Source organism: Terrapene carolina, unplaced genomic scaffold (genome assembly GCF_002925995.2).
Source record: "Terrapene carolina triunguis isolate 2854851 unplaced genomic scaffold, T_m_triunguis-2.0 Scaffold58, whole genome shotgun sequence".
Classification (NCBI taxonomy): Eukaryota; Metazoa; Chordata; order Testudines; family Emydidae; genus Terrapene; species Terrapene triunguis.
In genome coordinates this window covers 91,438,065-91,456,274 of record NW_020664409.1, presented here as the reverse complement: position 1 = coordinate 91,456,274, position 18,210 = coordinate 91,438,065, and the positions used below count along the sequence as shown (strand labels likewise).

The 18,210-nt window shown below is 41.4% G+C and overlaps 1 protein-coding gene across 2 annotated transcripts in view; it reads right to left on the bottom strand.

The window, feature by feature from the left end:
* Positions 1–18,210, bottom strand: part of COL14A1 (collagen type XIV alpha 1 chain) — a 173,026-nt gene that overhangs the window by 90,632 nt on the left and 64,184 nt on the right. For both annotated transcript variants that reach the window (XM_026646212.2, XM_026646205.2), the window contains exons 14-19: positions 16,592–16,731; positions 14,400–14,526; positions 11,024–11,163; positions 7,204–7,336; positions 4,622–4,693; positions 3,993–4,135 (exon numbers count right to left, since the gene is read on the bottom strand). In XM_026646212.2, coding sequence (XP_026501997.1) covers positions 3,993–4,135; positions 4,622–4,693; positions 7,204–7,336; positions 11,024–11,163; positions 14,400–14,526; positions 16,592–16,731 — 755 coding nt within the window. The remainder of the gene's footprint in view (positions 1–3,992; positions 4,136–4,621; positions 4,694–7,203; positions 7,337–11,023; positions 11,164–14,399; positions 14,527–16,591; positions 16,732–18,210) is intronic.

The following is an 18,210-nucleotide window of genomic DNA, read 5'->3' as shown; positions in this document are numbered from 1 at the left end:
CAGGGAGTTGTAGCTGTCATGCAGCTGTTACAGGAGGTACTATAGACAGCTGCAGTCCACAGGGCCCTGGGCTGGAACCTGGAGTAGAGGGTGGGCCTGGGTTCCCCCCAAACCTCCCAATTGACCTGGACTGTGGGTTCTTCCAGAGGGGAAGGTCTCTGGGCTGTTCCCCAACCCACATGGTGAATCTCTGAGGCAAGAAAATCCGCCAATAAGCGCAGGACCCACCAAGATAGAGGAGGAACTTTGTCACAATATCTATAAAGCTTTTTGTACTGCCCCAAAAAGAAACCACTGTATTAAAAAGGTTCAGTTTAAGATTACTGTTTTGACATCAAAGATAGCTAAAATGTAATTTTCTGACAAAGCCTCACAAAAGATGGATGAAACTGAAAAACAATAACATGATTCATATCTCAGTAGAAAATATATTCAAGTAATTCCTTTCTTTGCCATTCTTATTGATATAGTCGTCAAAGAAAAATAAAACAGAAAAAATGAAAGAATATGAAAGAATAACCAGTATGTCCAATAACATTTCCTGTTAACATAAATAGGAGTGAGCTGCATGAATGAGAACTCCATCAGATTACAGAATGTGAGTGAAGGAAGCTCGTACATGAAAGAACACTTTTACATTCTGAAGTAATGATTTGGAGACATAAGCCTGAATGATACATTTTTGCTCTATTTTATGTATACGGTTAAGCCCAAATTTTAATACTTGACTTCAATAGGAAACTCAGGTATACATTATTGACAAACCCAAGTGTTCAAAAATCATTAGTTGGGCCCCCAAATATTAAGAAACTGGCTCAAAAATCATGAGATTTTAAAAATAATAAATTTGGGGCTCTTTTTGTATTCTGGTCTTTAAACCTCTAGTGTTCTCTCTTTCAAACTTCCCCCCAACCATGAGAGTTAGAAACTTACATTTTATTAAAAAATTAAAGATAAAAATCTCTTGTATTCATATGACTCCAGGAGATGAGGCTTTAAGAAAAGTACCAAATATTGCACGACTTAGAGTTGACAACAGTAGGTGTAAAGCACAGCTTAGAATGAGGACATTCTTACTGAGATGTCTGATAGAGATTCACATGTATCTGTCTTAAGCACCCAAATTTGAAAGTGTTATTCTTACTGTGATCCCAATCCATGAGTAGTGTGACAGACTTGGAGCTCCTCTGCAATAGTTTAGGAATACTGTACATCAACCTGCTTATTGGGATGTTTACTATATGGATATATTGGTTTAGTTTAAAAGGGGACTGTTGGTGGAAAACAAAGCCAGAAAAGAAAGAATGGCTCAAGTTTAGCCACTTTTCCACAAACGTTTGAGGGTTGGTAAGGGACAATGCCAGGGCAGACAAAGGCCCAGGTACACAGGAGATCAAAAGAACTCTGGCCAGTTTAAAAAAGGGTGTGTGTGTGTGTGTGTCTCTCTCTCTCTCTCTCTCTCTCTCTCGAGAGAGAGAGAGAGAGAGAGAGAGAGAGAGAGAGAGAGAGAGAGAGATGTTCAGAGGAACCAGACGGAGACACTGACTGGGGGTACCTGAAGAAGTTAAGCCTGTAGGTTACCATGAGGGGATGGGAAGACTTATGTATGATAGACAGTCTAAATGCATGTCTGTTGTTTAAAAATCCTTTTTTCCCAATAAGCTTTGCCCCTCCTGCAAACTAACAATACTTTGCATTTCAGAAGGCTATTTTGGCACTATACTGGTCACAGGTGTCAGAAACTCAGCTGCCTCTGGGCTTGGTTCCCTAGCAACCCAATAAGCTCAGCTGGGGCCAATAAACCCTCACTAAGTGACTGTGCTCCCAGATCGCTCAGGAGGGCCAACAGATCACCATTTACATCCTGTAGCAACAACAGCACTGTCAGTGGCGCTGTAACACTTTTAATAGTGGGGGTGCTGAAAGCCAGGGGCCGGGAGCAGGGCTGTGTCTCTGGGATGCGGGGGGACCCAGAGGCTGAGGCCGGGAGCCCGCATGTAGGGCAGGGGGTGGAGTCCCGGGAGCAGGGCGAGCAGCTGGAGCCCCACATAAAACCTGGGGATGCTGCAGCACCCCCCACACCTGTACAGATGCACCACACTCACAGCTGCACCAGACCTGCTTCCTGCCCCGTCCTTGCTCCAGTCCTTGCCTGATCTGCTCCAGTCCTAGTCCCTGCCTATCTTTGAACTCCTGATTCCTTACTTCTGGCTCTGACCACTGGCTTTTCTCTTGACCATGACCTTGGCTTTGCCCTTTGATTCACTTCTGGCTCCTGGCTCTGACCATTGGCTTTCCTCCTGACCACGCTCCCAATTCTCCCCTTGGATTCTCCTCTGACCACTAGGCCAAACTGTAGTAGTAGGATTTTATGTTTGTATTTTGTATAATTTAGCATGAAGGATAAAGAATAATAATGTAGCATGTATTAAATGCGTTAGTGTATGATTTGATCATATCCTGCCAGCCACCCTTTCTGAAAGCAGAAAGGAATGGCCTAATGGGCCATTGTAAAGATGCATCAGCCAGAATCTGTGTCTGGAGCTGATTTCAAGGCAGTGACAGACCTTTAGAGTCACCATTTTGTTGTAGGTTTAGCATTTTGAAATAAATAAAAGAATGCAATGATTGTTTTCTCCTGCATTGCAATTTGATGTTCCTGTTCAAATTCTTTGTGTAAATCAATCCTGTTTTGTGTGTGAATGAGGAATGTGTGTGTTAGAAGATAAGTGTGCAGGCCATTACCGGACCAGATGGTCTAGGGAGGAACCGAGGACAGACGTAAGGGCACCAGGAGATTGCAACACACCCCTATTGAGATGTCAGAGAGGGCAGACTGACGACTCTAAAAGATGTGGCAGGCACCCATCAATGGGGACAAGATAGCTGTGATCAAAACCAGCATGGGGTAACTCCCTGAGAGACTGATGAAAGAACAAGATAAAGGATGAGAAGAACAATTTAAGAAAACAAGCACTCGTCAAACGACAATTGATTACAGCATGACGGTGCAGAACTCATTGGTCCCAAGGAAGGAAAATCACTATATAAACAGGGTGCTTTGCCATGAAACTTTGGGTTCGTCCTGCCAAGACTTCCCTGGAGCATCGTGTCGCGACCGACAGAACCCGACTCCTACCTACCCTTGATCAACCTAGGTGGCCATTAGATTGATCCAGACTCTGGACTGGTAACTATAACATCAACTGGCGGGACTGTGTGTGTGTGATTGAATGGATATGCTAATTGTTGTATCTTCAATAAACACGGTGTATTGCCTTTTCCCCTGAAAAAGATCCTGTGTGCTTCTTATAAGCATAACAAAACTCCTGCTCCAACCAAAAGGTTGCCCTGCCTACAAGTTAGTGTGTGAAAATAAGATCCCAAAGGGAAGAACCACAGGTACCTGAACTCAATCAGGACTGCTAGGTAAACACAGTTAGTACAGAAGGCACTATAGTCTGGGTCCCAGCCTAGGAGTGGGGGAATTGCAAAATTCCACTCCAGAAGAGGTGAAGGCCCAAGGCGTGAACCCTCAGGGGCCGCTCTAAGAGAGACAAGAAAGGGGACAGAGGTGCAGCTAGCCCTGCAGTCATGAAAAGTACTTTCTTAAATATGTGTGTTACAAAGGTTGAGGCCTGTCATAGCACAATCAAGAACAGCAGCAGTTAAGCATCAGTTAACCTAGAAGTTTAACCCAAAGTCCAGCATCTTTAGCCAGTTGGGCCCTAATCCCGTATTTGACAATGCACAGGTAGATTGCTTCACCTACATGGAGCAGCTTGAACAGGGTTTTGCACAGACACAGCAGTCTGCCTGCACTGCATCGATTGCAGGATTAGAGATTTAGAGTCCAATTCTGCAGCAATTCCATACACAGATCATCCACTGACTTCGATGTAGGATAGGTGCAGGATCGGGCCCTTTGTTAATACTAATAGGATCTCTGAACGTTTGTTTAAGTCAAAAAAAATCATGCAGACCATTCTTACCACTTCCTCAGCACGATCACCTTTACTAGTGAGGTAGGTCACTCTGAACTGGTGAACGTTGTAGTCTGAAATGTCCCACGTCACCCTCAAGCTTGATGTGGTTTCATCATCTATAACAAGGTTTCTGATTCCTGTTCGAAAAACTAAAAACAAAAACAAAAGTAACTCAAACGAATATGTCATAGATCCTATTTAAAAGATGTCTTTTGAAATGTGTCACTCAACAATATTTTGTAATGACTGTCAACAAGCAACAACAGCCGCACCCCATTTCTATGGAAGTAATTATGGGGGCTTGCAGTGGATTTAAATAGGAACAGAAATGAACCCAAAAATGCTCCCTGGAATGAACGGATACTGATCTTAAGGAGCAATAAATATTATATAAATGTCCCCCATTGTTTTATTTATATGACACCTATCCTTGGCTCTCTACGGGTTTTAGAATAATTAACCCTGTACAAAAGCTCAGTTTGCTATAGAAATCACTAGGATAGACAGGCAGCCTATACTTAGAAGCAAATTGTCTGATTCAAGAAAACAAACAATGAGATCTTTTTAATTCTTTTTTTTTTGTATGGGGCCTAAAACCCGTTAGAGTACATTTTATTGACATTCATTTCTTTTACCTGCAGTTGTGGGTCTGGAGGTTGCAGTACTACTAGTAGCAAGGCTGGTAGATACTGTAGTGGTCCTTGCAACTGAAAAAATAATACTCTATTCATTAACATTTCAGAAAGATCTGGAAGCCATTTGTGTACTCTTTTAATGCCAGTTATGGAAATATTTTCTGCTATTTATAACTATGACCCTGAGCCAACTTACCTACCCTCATGCACCCCTTCATTTTAAGTAAATGAGTCTATTTAGGACCTTTCAAGAGCACTACATTCAATGTATAAGATGATATTCTGAAGAGAATGAAACAGTGGAAGATATTATGTACATCCTAGTCAAATTAGAAGCAAAAAAGATTCATATGTGTATCTGTAGGAAGAGGCTGGAAAGAGGCGGGACGGGAGTGGGGAAAAAGTGTGGCAGGATGAGATGAGGCAGGGCGGGGGTGGGGACTTTGGAGAAGGGGGTGGGGGCAGGGGCAAGAAGAGGTGGGATGGGGGTTGGGTCTTGGGGGGAAAGGGGCAGGACTTGGGGTGGAGCAGAGGGTTGAACATCCCCTGGGCCCGGAAGAAGCCGGCGCCTATGCCCATGACTTCTCTTTGAACAACAGAAAGACATCCAGAAAGACAATGATTTAAAGACTTCTCCCCTTGCTAAATTGTTCCAATGGTTAATTACCCTCACTGTTAAAAATCTGCACTTTATTTCTAATCTGAATTTGTCTAGTTTCAGCTTCCAACCACCACTAGAATCACCCTTCAAGTGTTAGGAGGGTAGGGCAGGTTTCATGCCCATTCTTATATTTAATTTGTCTGCTGAGACAATCAACAAGGTTGCCAGCAAGGCCAACAAATTACATTGTTGTTGCTATACACAGTCATAGCCATGTCAGTCCCAGGACATTAGAGAGACAGACAAGCTTTCAAGCCACACAAAGCTAAACATAATAACAGCACCAGTATTGATGCACGGACTACTTGCATGGGTATAGATTTCTTGCCTAAGTAAGGGTTGCCGGATCAAGCCAAAGTTTACTAAATATGTCTGTACGCCTTGATTTGAGTCAAATAAATTTTCCTGTTTACAACTGAGAATACAGTTTCAATTTAACCAAGTCACTGCCCAAAAAAGAAAAGAAAATGTGTGTTAACTTCTAAAGAATGTTGTCTGATGATTTTTTTTATATTTTCTTACTTAATAAACAAAAGGGATACACACCATTCACAGCTTACTCTATGTAATGCAACACTGTCCTAAGCTAGTTTTCAGAAATAGTTCATAGGTATATCACCGTTATACAGTTGGTCAAAAAATTAATAATCTTGCCCTCTAATAAATCTGTTTTATAGTCAAGAAAAGAAATTGTTGTGCAAGCTCCTTTACTCTTCTTTCCTAAGGGCTTTATTGAGCACAAAAGAACCACATCCTCCCATTAAAACCACAGAAGACTGATTTGTTAGAAACAAAGCACAGCGGTCCATGAATATTTATTTTTCATGTTGAGAGATGTCTGCTGCAAAGAAAAGGGACTTTGTTAAGATAAGCATAATAATTTAGAGATTCTGCAGGGCTAAAAATAGCTTGTAGATTGCCCCAGAAGTAGAGTTTTAAACTTTCAGAATAAACTTTTAGAGATGGGTAAGAAAGGGAAGCACTGATTAGACACAAAGGTGGGTGGGTAAAAGAAAGACAGACTGAAAGAAAGAAATATGAAAAAGATGGACGGAGACAGACAGAGAAAGAAAGAAATGGATGGCGACATGGACAGACAGACAGATGGAGGCTGTTAGGGCAACGTTCACATTTCAGAATGGGAGTGTAGAAGAGATTTTTTCAGATACAGAAAAGTACACCTAAATACGGATTTAGTGTAGGTGCTGGTTTGAGTCAGTAATTCATCTCAGTTCAGCAAAGCACTTTAAGCAAAGCAAGTCCTTCTTTGGTGCATAGCAATGGATTTAATCATGTGCTTAAATGCCTACATGAAGTAGAGACTTTAAACACCCAAGCTGGAAACGGCCACAATGCCCACTATAAGCCATCTATGTTTTCTTCTGACTTCAGTAACAGTTGCACAGGCACTGATGTAACCATCCAGGGCCAGATCCTCAGCTGGTGTAAATCAGTGCAACTCCACTGATTTCAATTAAATTACAAATGTGTGGCTGAGAAAGATATACAGTAAATGTCAAATATTTCTAATTATGTTTTTGAAAAGTATTTAAATTAAAATATTTTCATTCCAGAACTAAATCGAATATAGCTTTTAATTAAATATCCCGCCCCCAGAATAAATATTGACACCTAGGACCAAAGAATGTTAAATAATCTCTGAGCCAAAGATGTGTAACCAGAGACAGTCTAATGCTACTAAAGCTAGAAGGGCAGCCAAACCTTCTTTCCAGGCTGGATGCCTTCTTCCACACAACATTAAATAAAAGCACAAAATATGTCTCCAAAGCCTTGATGATACATCGTATTTTTCAGTATTAGAAGCAAGGGACAGACTATATTTTAAACATAAGCTTCATACATTATACTTTAAAGTATATAAAGCTCTTTAAAACAATACAACCATTAGTTTTTGTCTTACGTGTAGTTCCAAGAACAGCAACAACATCACTTTCACTTTCATCGCTGTAAACTGCCAGCAAAGAAACTTCATACTCCGTATCGGATAACAAACCCTCAACAACATGCGTGTCCTTGTCTCCATCTAAGACAACCTAAAAAACAGAGCAATATCTAGAGAAACCATTTCCCATTATTTACTGTTATATTTGATTAACTTCATAAAAACTTTATTGAATTATAGGAAAGATAGAATTTCAGCACCTAAAATATACAGCCATATATTCCAAACTACTCACTAATAATTTGTTCAGTTCATAGATCGAGATTAGAGTTATTCTATTGCCAGTTTCATTGTTCTGCCATGTAACCTTATACTATGATCCACACAAATAACGTTAGCTTACAGTTAAGGCTGATCACGTTTGTTTAATTTGAAAGCAATCACTAAAACTCAAGGAACTGACCCCCAGAGGCCTAACTCAAATATTACGATACCAAAACACATTAGTCAACTCAGCAGCCTTGGACCCTTTCGACTCCAAAGTACAAGTACTCACAAAACACACATCCATTTCCTCAATGTTTCACTTAATCACAGAACTTTAGCTCTAACCTCTGCAAAATTAAGGTAATTTACCAATACACATACTTGTAGATGAAAAACCAAGAATGTGTTATTACAATCTAAGAAATTACAAGGTCAGAGTTCAGATTCTGTATTTGAGGGTGAATTTGAGGAAGTGAGTGTTTTGTAGGAGGGAAATGAAAGACAGGAGCAGCGCCAGGGTTTTTGGTGCCCTAGGTGGGGGTCCTTCCGCGCTCCTGGTCATCGTCAGCAATTCTGTGGCGGGGTGGTCCTTCTGCACTCCCGGTCTTTGGGACACTTCGGCGGCGGGTCCCGGAGCGAGTGACGGACCCACCGCAGAATTGCCACCGAAGACCTGGAGCGCGGAAGGACCCCCCCGCTGCCGAATTGCCGCCAAAGACGGCAAAATGCCGCCCCCTCCCCCCCAAATCCTGGCACCCTAGGCGACCGCCTAGGTCGCTTAAATGGAAGCGCCGGCCCTGATGAAAGGTAGTTTTTGTTGCTGCGCTGAAGACTATGGGTGTGTTTGGATATGACGATGTGTGGTTGGGAAAGCATGGACTGTCTTAAGTGGTGATCTCCTTTATTTTTAGTGATTGCATTGGCAAGGAATGAATTTGAGCAACATTAACTATATGATAAAGTTTTTGTGTGGGGATTTCCCTGTTTCTTCATGTTTAAAAATGGAATTGGGCAGTTCAATGGCTGACAGTGGATACAGGGGGACTGAGAGATGGAAAGGGGTGTACAAGACTGACCGCAGGATGAGGGGAAGTGAGGAGTGGTTCTGGTGAACTGGGATGGCAAGTGGGTTTGGGACAGTGCGTTTAGGCCACACTGCAAATATTGATATGACTCCCTGAGGCAACACTGGCAGACTTTTAGGGATGGACACTCATCTTATCATCTGAAGGGAAACAAAACCACCCCAGTAATGAGAACCAAGTGAAGTGGGAAGCAATTTGTTCAGCATACAGTGTATTTGAAGCACTCAATCAGTATAAATAGCACAATATCTTTATTCTGTGCATAAAAACATGCTGCAGTGTGAACGTTTCTTAATAAACAAAGAGGCGCAAATCCAGGAAAAATTTGCTGTGGTGGCTAATGGCCCACAAAAGCATCACAGACTCCTGGGCTCTGCAGAAATAGAAACTGTTCCCAATTCAGCGGGGAATGGGTCTGGTCTTCTGAAGGTACAGAACATTGAACTGACACCCTGCTCAAACAGATACTTTTAGGCAAAATTCAGATGCAAGTCTGAGTGAGTCTACATGGATCTAAGCTGGTATAACTAACACCTTCTTCCAGCTCCCCACATCCACCCATAATGCATGTCAAACCATCTTAGACACCCAAGACTCACTTGGACTTGTTAACTTACATCTGACTCACATCACTTACCAATGTGTAATTTACACCACCTGTACACACACACACACACACACACACTTACTCTGGATCATTGAGCCTAAAAGAGCCTCAGGCAGTCAATGCTGGTGCAACTAACAAGCCAAAGGACCAGGAGAGAGGAGTGTAACAAGCAAATCAACCAACTTGAGGGTATAATAATGTGCACCCCCTATTCTAACACACACAAAGAGCTATCCTTGATCATGCACATTTTAAAATCTTATTCCAGCTCTTTGGGTAAGTTACACCTGCCTAGTCTCTGTTACACATTGGCAGAGTTGGTGTAAATAGGCCTCACTTACAAAACCTTTCACATCACTCTCAGAATTTGGCTCCATAGCTCTACCCAGTTAAATGGCAACAGCTCTTGGGAGCGAAGGTGGGTGTGCTGTATTACTGCATGCCTGATACGGCAGCTGGGAAAGAAGTTTAAAGAGGCAGCAGCCTGGAGGTATTGTGCTATCCTTGGCCTGACCTCATTACAAAGGTCAACTGAGGAGAACAAGGAAGGAGCCTGGGTATTTTTTATATTTTAAAATGTAAAAATATTGTCGCCCTGCAGCATTTTCCAATGAATGAACCATTCACCCTGATGAGAGAGGAACCCCAGATCTGCAGATATTTCATGATAATTTTATAAATATATACCAATACAAAGTGATTTAAAAAACAACACGAGGACAATAATAAGGTCCAATCCAAAATACACACCAGTCAAAGAGACTCATTGGCAACCACATTTTCAGGATAGGTACTTGAAATAAACGTAGTAAAAAGTGAGTCCAGGAAAAGGGGAACCCTAACCCATCTCACAAGCAGGGGAACTCCAGTGCGTGACAGGCCTATCAACTAGCTCACTTACAAATTCCTTCTTTTACTTGCTTACCCTCCAAATTCATCTCATCATGCACACGAGCATCTCCGGCCAGGTGTGGGAAGACTGAAATAGGGCAAGGCTACTTTCCAGAAAAGGCCCAGTTTCACTACATTAGTAGGAGGATGAATGAGAAAAGAGTAAGTGGAGAGAAACTGGGCAAACAGTGAACAGAGAAAAAGGGATGGAGAGAGAATGGGACAGAGAGAGATGAAAGGTAGACAAGCAAAGGTTAAAAATATGAGCAGAAAGGATAAATAAAGAAAAAAATCTTGAACTAGAGAACAAAACAAAACATTTTAAAAGGATGAAAATGTTGCCTGAGGACAAACACAGCTATAGAGAAAGAAATGCATGATGATCTAGAGCTAAAAGTGGAGCACAGGGAGAGAAAGGGGAAAGAGGAGAAACAGAAACACAGGATACCACTGTAATTTATTAATTGTGTGTAAACTTTGTTTGTCAAATGTTTTGAATCTATGGTTTTATAGGAAGTTTTACTGTTTCCAATTGATTAAACAAATCTAGAACATATTCTCATCCCCTTGCTGGGCACGTCACCCACCCTCCCCTGGAGTGATCATCTTGTTTTACCTTCATCTTTTTCACTGGGAAGCGGAAGAATTTGAGCATTCCAAGAATTGGGAGTAACAGAGAATGGAAGGCAGGTTCTATAGTAATTGGCGCATTAGAGATTAGATAGCTAATTTCCATGAGTTCTCTTCCCTCCGGGTTTATCTACAAAGAGATGCTGAAACATTGGTTCAGTTTAATTTTGGAGGGCTTCATGGTAAGCCAGGCTGTCCTCTGAATAAGTCAAACTGCCACATATCAGGTCACTGGGATTTTGCTTTGCTTAGTTGGCAATATATTTTCTACAGCATTGGGCCTCTCAAAGTGGAATGTATTTCCTCTTCCATTTGTGAAGCATCCATACCATGCCCCACGAGAGTCAAGAAAACTCACCTCTTCAGATGCACCCCCATTCAGTGGGGTCCATGCCAATCTGTAGCGAGCAATATCAGAGGAGATGGGCTTCCAATTGACTCTAAAACTATCTGTTGATGCTTCATCTATTTCCAAATACTGTGGGGCTGGAACTTTTTCTGCAAAACAATGTTATGCAAAAAAAAAAGAAGAAGAAGAAGAGGAAGTTAAAATTTGTAAAAACCTTAAAACTACACAAAATGGTGATATTCAACAAGCCCTTTATGGGCTGTAATACTTTGGTCTCATTTCAGTTGTTGGGTTTAGTGTGCAGGTGCTGGGTGATGGTGGTGGCCTGTGATATATAAGAGGTCAGACTAGATGATCTGCTGGGCCCTTCTGGCCTTAAACTCTATAACTCTGTGACTTTTTTAGCTGTAGCTACCTACACAAAATAGAACATAGGGGATAGATATCAAATGTACCTCTGGTTATACTCTCACTCGGTGATTCTCAAGGAGGCTAGGTATTTTCACCCTGATATACTTACTTAGCCATAGAGTGAGCAACATTATCACCCTGTTATTAATTATATTATGATAGTGCCTCGAAGCCTCAACCAAGATCAAAATGCCACTGTGCTAGGTATCATACAAACACGACAGTTCCTGCCCCTAAATGGCTCACAGTCTAAATAGGCAGGGCAGGCAAAGGGTAGGAGAAAGGAAATGTTATTGGTATTATTGTTTTATGAAAACATTACTTTGCTCAGAAAAACTGTACTTAAGGGACATCTACACCACAAAAATAAATAAATAAATAAATAAATAGAAATCCCCACGGCAATGAGTCTCAGAGCTCGGGTTACCAGACGTAGGCTGGCGCTGAAGGGCTAAAAATAACTATTCAGGCTCGGGCAAGAACCTGAGCTCTGAAACCCAGCGACGGGTGAGGGTCTAAGAGGCTGGGCACTATCCCAAGCCGGAATATCTATACTGCTATTTTTCACCCCGCAGTGTGAGTCCCCATTGCCTGAGTCAACTGACTCTGCTGAGAGTCTTTTTTTGCTGTGTATACATCTCTTAGTTAACAGTGCCAGCAACACTGGATTTTCTAGCCCTGTAACTTGATTCCTGATAGTACTGCTGTTTAGAGGCCACAATTCTTCATCACAGCATGTGGAGAGAGCAGACAAATCTGTGGAAGAGAAAAATCCTTTTACATCTTAAGTCATAAATGCAAATCCTGGATAGATTAATAAATGTCAGTCTGGTTCGAAACCTCCTTCTGAGATTTGAGGCTTGACTCGTAAAACAAATGAGAGCTTATTACATGAGATATGTATGTTCTTTGTGAACATAAAATGTGGTTATATAGTTTTGCAATTCATTACATCCATACTTCCTGTGGGCAAATGGAAATCCCTTCATGTTATGAATGCACAGGAATGGAGGGCGTTCAGCACCCCTCCAAAACTGCTCAGCACCTCGCTGGATCAGGCCCTTTATCTTATTTTTAACAAGGGTGTCACTATTTGGTAGCATGGCCAGCAGATGAAGCTTCCCCTGTGGGAGGCTAGCTCCCTGTCCTGCCTCGTTCTGCCCATCCTCCACCCCCGTTCAGCCCAGGCCCTGCCCTCCCCGCTCAGCACTGCCTAGGGTGACCAGATAGCAAGTGTGAAAAATCAGGACAGAGGTACTGGGGGGTAATAGGTGCCTATATAAAAAAAAGCCCCCAAAATCGTGACTGTCCCTATAAAATCGGGACATCTGGTCACCCGAGCCCTGCCACTGCCGCTCGCTGTATCCCTTCTCTCCTCCCCCTCCTCCACCAGGCCCCCACTGCCCGCCGTGTCCCTCCTCTCCTCCACCCTCCTCTCCCGCGGGGGCGGGGGTGTGAGGAGGGACATGATGAGGGTGGGGATGGGGGGTCTTTCAGGAAAGGAGGGACATGGTGAGCACCTCCAGAGAGGGGGGCAGTGGAGGAGAGGAGGGACTCACCAGGTAGCAGTGGGGACCTCAGGGAAAGGGCGGAGCAGCAGGGAGGGGAAGAGGCGGAGCGAAGCCTCCCCTGGCCTATTATACCCACCGCCCACGGTTGGTAGCTTGTGTAGGCCGAGTTCATTGCACACACCAGCAGCTCCTTGCATCCCTCCATTTCACCTCACAAGCTCACTGTGTGCCACCCTCCCATCCCCCTCTATTTCAGGGACTCCCTGCAATCCCCTCCAATCTTCCCTGTATCAGAGGTTCTGTGTGCCCCCTCATTCCTCCCACTTCCTCCCATGCCTATGTCTTCCATTTTACCCCCCTGTCATGGCAAAGGCTGTATGTGCACCCATTTCTCCTCATGCCCCCTTCTCTCCCTTCCCCCTATGCCAGGGTCTTCCATTCTCCCACACACACAGGGGTTGTGTGTGCCTGCCAGGCACCATTCCCCCCGCCCCGCAGTTATTTTTTGCTTTGGAGATGAGTAGTTCAGGGTGTCAACATTTTAAACTCCATTGGGAGGAGGAGCAATGATGACTGAGGGGTATTGTTATTCTAGACAGTAATGGTGCCATCAACCAGTTATTTGATTTACAGACAATTGCAGAGGTGCTTGAAGCTATGGCTGTGCTAAATAGATGACAGGGCTTGACTGTGCCTCCTCTTTTCCCTCCTTTTCATTTTCTAATTTTCCCAAAAATCAATAGAGTTGTGGCCACTGATGCCTAGAACATTCACTGAAATCTTGGAATTGACCTGCTGTAGCATTCAAATGTTATCATGTGACACAAAGACATATGGAGAAATGCCATCAAAGTGAGTGTATGGTCTGGCAAGCTCTGCCAAAAAATTATTTTACTACTTTATTAGAAATAAAGGATACAAAATATTGCTGCTCCTGCAACCTTTACATCCTTGATCACATGAGTATTTTAATGATGTCATGGATTACTCACATAAGCAAGGATTGCAGCTTTGGTCCCATAGTCAGGACATAAAAAGTTGAAGGTCTAAAAAGTTTCTCATGAAAGAAGAATGCAGATACTCATTTCCAGGGAATGAGTGCAAACTTCCAACTACTTTACACTGCTAGATGAGAGATTGCAAAAATGGGTACTACGTTGCAGGTTCTATGAAGAAATTTACATGGACTAAAAAAGCAAAAAAAAAGTTTAGTTCAGTAGATTTACTAAGCCTTCCAGTCCTTAAATTTTTACTTTTTATAAACACCGAGTAATCTGACAGCGGAGATGCTATTTGTCTACGTTTTAGTGGCATAATGCTCCCCAAATGAATAAAAAGCAAAACACCCCAATATTCTGAAATCACAGTTGGAGAGTATCACAGTTACTGGTCTTGCTTTCCAAAACAGAAAGTGAATATCAAAGGTGTTCTTGGAAAGCCTTCAAATATGCAGTTAGACTTACTTGTAGTAAAGCTGCCAGTCAGCGGCTCAGACTGTCCTTCATCATAGAGGGAAAAAATGGCAACAGTATATTCTGTAAGGGATGTCAGCCTTTTCAGGGTGTATGTTGAAATGCGATCAACTTCCACCTGCAGAATTAATAATTTGTAATAGATACTGCCATGTGCTAGGAATACAGGAAACAAAGCCCCTTTACGTTATCAGTGCCTGCAATTCGGCTGGCTAGTAATGGATATGGACAGAGAATGCCATGCAATTATGAAAAGAGCCACAAATTATATAATTATATGCAACATTTACATTATGAATGAAGGTAAAGTCAAGGTTATCAAAACCTATTAAAAATGAGATAGTCTAGATTGTAGAAAACTGGAGGTAGAAAACTAGAGGAAGGGAGAATTAGAGAAGCCACAGGTATAAAGACATTTCTGACAGATGAGCACTTTATGTTTAATATTTATCATAAAAAGATGTTCACAGTGTTGTTTTAGCCATGATGGTCCCAGGATATTAAAGATAAAAGGTGGGTGAGGTAATATCTTTTATGGGACCAATTTCTGTTGGTGAAAGCTTGTCTCTTTCACCAACAGATGTTGGTCCTATAAAAGATATTACCTCACACACACACCCCTTCTCCCTCTAATAAAAAATGATGACAGTTTTCTTTGGTCTTCAGCCAGAATACATTTAACGTGGCATTATGGGGGACAAAAACCTCAGAAAGCTGCATAAGCTAGCTGTATATCAAGGCATTCAATGTCATGTCAGATCAGGGCACAAAGAACAAGACACAAAACCAGCAAACTGGAAAAAATATACCACCTATTTTATGAGCAAGAAAACTGTAGAATATACATCACCAAACATTATATATCATGCTCTCACCATATAAAGTATGCATATTACATTACTATGTATCGGAGATGTTCGCATACCATGGTGATGAATTTAGACAGACATTAAAAACCTCAGAGATGCCCAGATTATAAGTAAACTACAAAATGGGATTAAGTGAAGTTTAATTTATTGACAAATGTTTAAAGACATGGAAAAACTACTCAGAGCTTTGTCACCCATGAGTTACATTATCTTCCAAACTTGCGGGTAACCTGTCTCAGTTTAATATGGATATTTATCCCATTTGTAAGAAAGAACTGATAACTCTAAATAGTCATAGCCACAGGCTAATGTCAGAGGCTTTTATATCATATTTTATTTGCACAGGATCTGGTCTGTTTATATGATTGGCTCCATTTACTGCAACTATTTATTTAAACATTTTTCATATATTTTGTCTGATTTTTGTATTAAGATATTTCATTCCATTTAGAGAGGCTGCTAATGGTGCATATGCTGGTGAAAGCTATAAGGAAAGCTCTTCTAGTTACAATGCAGATGTTGTCAGATTGGTAAACTAAGTATTATAACTAAGGGAATGTCTACACTATAATTAGAAACCCATGGCTGCCCCCGGGTCTGCTGATTCAGGCTCACCTTGCAGGGTCCTAAAGCCCCGGCTCCAGCCTGGGCCTGGAAGTCCAAACTGCAGTTAAACAGCCCTGCAGCCCAAGCTCCATGAACCCGAGTCAGCCGGCATGGGCCAGCCCACGGGTATCTGACTGCAGTGTAGACATACCCTGAGAGTCCAAGCTGAAATAGGTTGTTACAGTCAAGTGATATCCTGCCTAAAGAAAACACTCATACCTATTCTGAGCCAAATCCTACTTCTGTTGGAAGTCAGTTTTTCCTCTTACATGTAACTATAGCAATAAAATTAACAAAATGTAGTAAAATCCCAGGCAGCCAAGTTTTGGGGTAAATTTCTTTTAAAAATGAGCTTAAACTCAGAACCCACAGAAGTCTGGGAGCTTCATTATCTGGTCTGATCCTCAGGTATTTTCGATACTGTCCACTTAGGTCAAAGGTCAGATCCTACACACACTTACTCACTGGAATAGTTCCATTCACTTTACTATGCGCATAAGGAAGGAGTGCTCATGCAAGTAAGGTTTTGCAGGATCAGATCCCACATGTGTGTGACGCACTCTGAATACATGCCCGGTATAAAGCATAATGTTCCATGCACAGAGTTTGAAAATTATAAGTAAATCTTTTGTTACAGCTTGAAAGATCTGATTTGTTTACAGAAATTACACTTAAAAATAAGAATATGGTACATTATTAACTGCTTACCTCATTGGTTTCTGTCCCATCAGTTTTAACATACATAATACGATAACCATTTACTTTTTCGGAAACAGGTTCCCATGTTATCCTGGAAGTGCTGTGTCCAATGTCTGAAAATCTCAAGTTCCTGGGTGGACTTAAAGGCACTTGAAAAATAAATAATTACAGTCATAAAGATAGTTCTATCTTTTATTTCATCCACAAAGCATTCTCTCTTGACAATGAACATGAAACACTTTGTTTTAAAAATTATAATACTAAGCAATATGACTGACAATCTTGTTTCTATACCCTTTTCAGTTTAGACCACTATTCAGAAAAGTACTTAAGCACATCTTTAAATCTAAGCTGAGTAGTGCCATTGATTTCAATGGGATTGCATTTGTGCTTAAAATTAAATATGTGATTAACTGCTTTGCTGAATCAGAGGCTAAAGCATTGGCAAGTATAAGAGCCATCCTCACTGTTGAATATTGAAATTGAAAGAAATATTCAATTGAAATTGAAAGAAATGGAAGTGGGGATCCTGCTTGTTGCTGGATAGCAGAGTTGGATTTATACTGTACAACATTTTCCCCACCTTTGCCTTTGGATTTGTAAATTGATTTGTGTTAACTGTATCTGTGCTCCATGTGTTTATTAGTGGAAATGGCATCTTTTAAATGATTATATTATATGGTAGTTTAAAAAGTCATCTAATCAAGAAACAGACAATGCTGGGTGCTGTTTATAGCTAACACAAAGGGAATTGCGAGTGTTAAATGCAAATACACCATAATAATTCATATATGGAGAATATTTGATCTCAAAATTCATTTTTCACATCTTTTTATGCTAGTGATGCTTAAACACTCAGAAAGTTGAAAACAAAAGGATGACAAACATGGTAAATTCAAATGAATATTAGTGAAAACATTTCCATTATTAGTTCAGCTTTAGTTAACACCAAACTTCATTTAACAAATCCATTACGTTACCTTCATATTTTCCTAATCCAAGTTCAGCAGAAGGGTAAATGCACATTGTACATGTTCATAGAATACTTAACTTATTGTGGAACTTTCAGGACTGACAAAAACCAGTTTGTTTTTTAAAGACCTTAGCAAAGGGGAAAAGGTTTCTAAGATAAGAAGTTAAGTGAATTCAGGATGGTTTCTCTTCAGCATATGAGAAAGGTAGGTGATAACTAGGAACATCTGACCAGAGATTTCTCCAGTTCTTTGGCAGAGGGAACTGACAAGATCTATAGAGCTGCTAGCTGTTTGACACTTATTACATTTGTCCCTGATTATACACGAGATTCCTCTGTAGGCAAGATTACATTTGGATGGAGTGTTCTCCAAGCAGTTAAGGCCTTCTCCCTACTATATACTGGTTGACTGGTGGAAGAGGGGACTACGCTAAATATACAATCACAGTCTACTTCCTGGTTTCCCGTCCCTGTGGGAGGGCGCAGTTACTATTGCCTCTTTCTGGGTCCCATTCTGTCCCATGTGTAGAAGCTGTGCAGGGAGCAGGCATACAGATCTATGCAGATCCAGTAAAGCAAGGAGAGAACAAAACCTGGCCTGCCTGGCACTTGCTACCTATTAAAAACACACTATCTATCATAAATATGGGTGCTC